At 36.7% G+C, this 5128-nt stretch overlaps 1 protein-coding gene across 1 annotated transcript; it reads left to right on the top strand.

Moving 5' to 3' along the window:
• The first annotated feature begins 3893 nt into the window (after window positions 1–3893).
• On the top strand, window positions 3894–4487 carry LOC115956656. The gene has a single exon (XM_031074968.1). It carries the CDS (start codon window positions 3894–3896, stop codon window positions 4485–4487), a length of 594 nt encoding a protein of 197 aa, XP_030930828.1.
• Window positions 4488–5128: the final 641 nt, after the last annotated feature.

Here is a 5128-nt window from a genome sequence, read left to right as displayed (position 1 = left end):
CCAGATTCAGCAAACTTCTATAAGATTTAAGTGTAGTATTTTAGGAATGGGTAATTACACTCCCCTCCCTTGAGATTTGGGGGAATGACATTTCACCCCAAACTTGAAGAGAAATAACACTCCCCTTGCCTGAGTTTGAAGAAATTAACACCCCTCCCCCTCGTTTATTTTAGTAATGAAATATTCTAAACCTTTATAAGAATCTCTTTACAAATGTTTAGCCACTGTGAATAAAAAAAAATAACTAATAAACTTTGATTTAAAATACAACATTTATCAAGCATCAAAACATTTGCAAGTTGCAACAACAAATCTCTCCATAACCCGTTGAAAAAGGAAAAAAATAATAAGAAAAATTTAGAGTTAATATTTTAAAATACAATTTAATTAAAAAATTAAAATAATGAATTTTAATTATGAAATAAAATAATTTTGGAAACTTGCCCTTAAGCAAAGTACAGGTTAATAGTTAGTACACAACATTTTTAATATTAATTTAATAAAATTTGGTCAATTGGATGTCAAGCAAGGGTGTAATCGGTTCAGGTCGGTTAGTGTTGAAGGCAGTTTTTGCACCAAATTAAGAATTTCAGTTTTAAAATAATGAGCACCAAAATTTCCCTTTAAGGAAGGGACACCAAATTAAACGATTGCATTCGGTTTCGGTTCCGTTCAGTTGGGTTTTGGTGTTTAGGATGTGAGAAACAAAAGCAATAAAAAAAAAAAAAAGATTTTTTTTCATCAAATGGAGATATTATTGAAAGACAAAGACAATATAACAACTAACAAGAAAAGCAAGACCAACACAAACTATGTTTTCAACATAAAATACATAGCAATACAGGAAAAAACATAAAACAAAAACTAAGACTAAGCTACCATCTATAACAAATGGTAGCAACTCATTACCCAAAAACCAAGCAAACAAAAAAAAAAATATGCTCAAAATCATGTATATATTCAAAGAACATACCAAAATAAGAAAAAAAAAAACCTATTTCCCTTTGCTTTCCCACATTTTCTCAGCACCCAAACACCAAGCACCAAGCAAACACAAGAAACATATACTCAAAATCAAGAAGATTGTGTGTGTGTGTGTGGTTTTAGGGTTAAATGTTTTTGAGATTCTTGAACTTTGTATTTGAGAGACTAACAGAAATGGAGAAGAAGAAAGTTGTGGGGAGAACGGCAAAATGGAGAAGAAGAAGGTTGTGGGGAGAATGACTGTAGCTTGAAGTGAGAGAGAAGAGATAAAACATAGGGTTAGTAGGGTTATAAAACAAACCCAAAACGACGTAGTTTTGTGTTAATAAGGAGAAAAAAAATAAAAATGCAATTTACCATCGGTCAAACCTGAGTTAAAGACATGTGTCTTTGCCACTATGCTAGTAGGAACTTTCATTATATATCTTGTATATATTAATATTTAATATATTTCGGTTTGGTTTTGGTCGGGTTAGTGTTTTTGTGTGGGATACCGAAACTGTTTTCAAGAAATTCAAATCGAAACTAAACCATATTGAAACCAAACCGAAAAATTGGACTGTGTTAGTTTCGGCTGATTTTTTTGGTTTACTAGTTTTTTTTTTACACCCCTAATGTCAAGGAGGGGAAAGTGTTTTCTCCCTTCAAGTTTGGGGTGGAGTGTCATTTCCCCATACCTCAATTGAGGGAAGTGTAATTACCCCTTTTAGAAATTAAAATATTTGATTCTAATAGGATTCAAAACTACATTCCATTAATTTTTATTCATTTTATTTTTAACCAAATAGGTTGTGTTTTTTTTTTTCTTTTAATTTAAATTTAAATTTGAAATTTGTATTAAATTATAAAATTATTTTTGTAATAAATGATTTAAAAAAAATAATATAGTGGTCCATGCATTGAATGTGATCACTTTCCATTTACTCATAATTGGCAAATAAATGGAATGATCAATTTTTACATTTCTAATAGCCTAGGGATCAATAACACAAAATTGAAAATAAATGGAATCTATTTGAAATTGACCCAATCCCCATCTTGTGGGAAAAGAAAAGTTTTTTCAACAACTTATTTGGGATGGAGAAACGAATGTAATGGGAAGATTAAAAGGAATTTTCAAAAAATATTCATTCATTCCCACTTTAGGAGTTTAATGGAAATAAATATAATGGTTAGCTGATTCTCAAAAAATATATATATATATATATATATATATTTATATATATAGTTATATAATGGTTAGATGGGATGTTCACTCCCATTTCATTTTCTCCAAAGCATTTTTCTCAAATGTGTGAAAGACATCCGTTCCTCGATGAAATAAAGTTAATTTTATCTTTATTATGACAAAATACAAGCAAAAGGTAACTTGTATCATAGTAAAATTATGTCTTTTATTTTCCTTTACTCTTTTATGAACTCTTAAATACATTTGAGAAAATACATCATATTATATATTCCATTCCATTATTTTATGATCTACTAATTCCATTTAATAAGTGGGTTTCAGTTAGTTTAAGTGATAGAGTTTTTTGTCGCCGAATAAGATATTTATGGTTTAAATGCTTTGTACACCAAAAATTAATTGGTGTTGTGGGAGGGAAGGATCTGAACACAACATAGCCCATGGGCCCAGTTCGAGGATGGGCAAAGGCCCATTCATGCATCAATCTGGACTTGAAACATGGACTAAAGTCTGAAGAGGGAAGACATAGAGACCACACTAATCCGACCTGACATGTGGACTAAGGTCTAAGGATGTAAAATGAATAGACACATCATTCAAGGAGCCTGAGGAATGAATACACCTCAAGAATGCCTCAGTTGGCCACTTGCACCAAAAGGCAGGGCACCATGGAAGACATTAGAGATGTGCATGTAAAGAAGAAAGGAAATATATGGGGAAGGTAGCCATCACCTCCACATTCAATGCACTGCACCAACTTAGCTAGCCTCATTAATGAGGAAAAGACACCTGAACAGTAGTTCCATAGCTCAAAACACTCTTTACCACCTTTAGCAGGGTCCTAATGGGACAAGCATCTCAATTGCTACCCAGAGACGTAGAAGTGGAAGGCTCAAATGCATTAGGAGGGACTATATAAAGGAAAGGAATCCCTCCAGGAAAGGGGTTGGAATATAAAACTGGAATTAGAGAAAAAAGAGTATCAACTTGTACCTAGACTTGAGCAAAAAATATGTGAACGTTACCTCCTCGGACAAGCCTAAGGAAGAATTTTATACCCGTTCTCTGTTTCTCTCTATCATATTAAGAGTCTCAATTACATTAACTTTATATTTGGATCATACAGAGCATTATAGTTGACCTAGCAAACCCATTCTCTCATAAATTAATTGTGTTGGGCCATTAATACCTATCACCATTATTCTAAGTGGGCTTGGGGCTGTTTTTGTGCTCTTACAATTGGCACCATGTGTGGGAATTGTCATCTGTAATATTTTTACTTTGAGCTCTTGACAATGGTAAGAAGAAAGAATGGAAAACTCTAGGCAAGATAGAGAGGAGTCTGTGGATTCTTAATGAGTTGACCAATTTGTCAACCTGGAGAGAAGAAGAGACCGCAAGGCCAATCGAATGCCCAGTGTTAGGGTCGAGACTGTTTACACAGATTATACTAGTAAAAGTCAATCGAGGCCAAGAAGTCATGTTTTGCATAACTTGGAGATGCAAAATCTCAGGTTGGAAATTAACCATCTATGTAAGAGGCTTCAGCGTAGAGTGCATGTTAGGGGGGACAGAACACCCCTATCAAACCAAGGCTGAAGAGGACTGCAGCTATAGGCAAAGGTCAAGGACTCCCCCTAGTGAGTATTTCTTGATGTCCTCCTACCTAGATGGTGGGGAGAGACATCAGAGGAGAAGAAACAAGAGCTCACCCCCTGAGAATATGGGGAATGATGCTATAAGTAGAGCCTTGCGCCAAATCTCTAGGTCATCTTTTACGCACCGAATTAAAAGGGTTAAACTCCCACACCGCTTTGCCCAACCGACGTTCACCATCTACAATGGAAGGACCAACCCCATAGAGCATGTGAGTCATTTTAACCAAGGAATGGCCATCCACTCCAAGAATGAGGCTCTCATGTACAAAGTGTTTGCCTCTAGCCTCTGGCATGTTGCCATGAGGTGGTTTGATGGGTTAGAGGAAGGCTCAATAAGTTCTTATGAAGGGCTGACTAAAGCCTTTGGAGCCAGGTTTCTGACTTGCAGTAGGGTAACTAGGCCCCTAGACTCTTTGCTGTCTATGACAGTGAGAGAGGGGGAGACACTAATGACTTATTCTGACTGTTATTGGGAACTTTTTAATGAAATTGATGGAGATTTTGAGGATATGGCTGTCAAGACCTTCAAAGTGGGGTTCCCTATGAATTATGACTTGAGGAAATCCCTAACCATGAAGCCTACTCGAAGTTTGCACCAGCTGATGGACTGTATTGTTGAGCACAAACGGGTCGAAGAGGATCAAATGCAGGGTAAATGAATGGCCAAGGTTTTCACCCCTGAAAGAAGGGATCCTCAGCCTAATAGGTATGGCCCTAACCGATCAAGGAGAGACTTTGTCAGCCAACCTCCACATGCCAATGCCTAAGTTGTCAGCTTGGTGTTTAAAGAGCCCGTATGTCGGATCCTTGAAAAAATAAAAAAATGAGCCTTATTTCAAGGGGCCAAACAAAATGGAAGGAGACCCCACTATGCATAATTAGAGTCTCTACTACCAGTATTATCAAGATTGGGGGCTTACAACCAAGGACTGTAGAACTCCGCGTGACCATTTAGAGCAATTAGTTAAGGTAGGGAAGTTGAAGTAGTTTATGCACCAGTCTCTCAGGCAAGGAAGTTAGTCTAGGCAGGGGTACCAGCGATAGGCTATTCCGTGCCCATCATTGGGAACCATCCATGTTATCCTTGTCACATTAAGCAAAGAGGCAAGCCCCTCCTCCAGAATCATGTCCATAGCATCAAGGCCGGAACTCGTGGAGCAAGTCCGAGAGTCCAAAAGGGTCAAGGTAGAAGCACAGCCAACCTTCGGCTTCTCGGATGAAGATAAAGTGGGAACCTTTCAACCCCATGATGATACTCTAGTAGTTACCCTTCGTATTGGGAGGTATGACGTGAAAAAGG

Source organism: Quercus lobata, chromosome 8, assembly GCF_001633185.2.
Source record: "Quercus lobata isolate SW786 chromosome 8, ValleyOak3.0 Primary Assembly, whole genome shotgun sequence".
NCBI lineage: Eukaryota > Viridiplantae > Streptophyta > Magnoliopsida > Fagales > Fagaceae > Quercus > Quercus lobata.
Note: the sequence above shows the minus strand (reverse complement) of the source record. Positions and strands in the feature narration are given on the sequence as shown.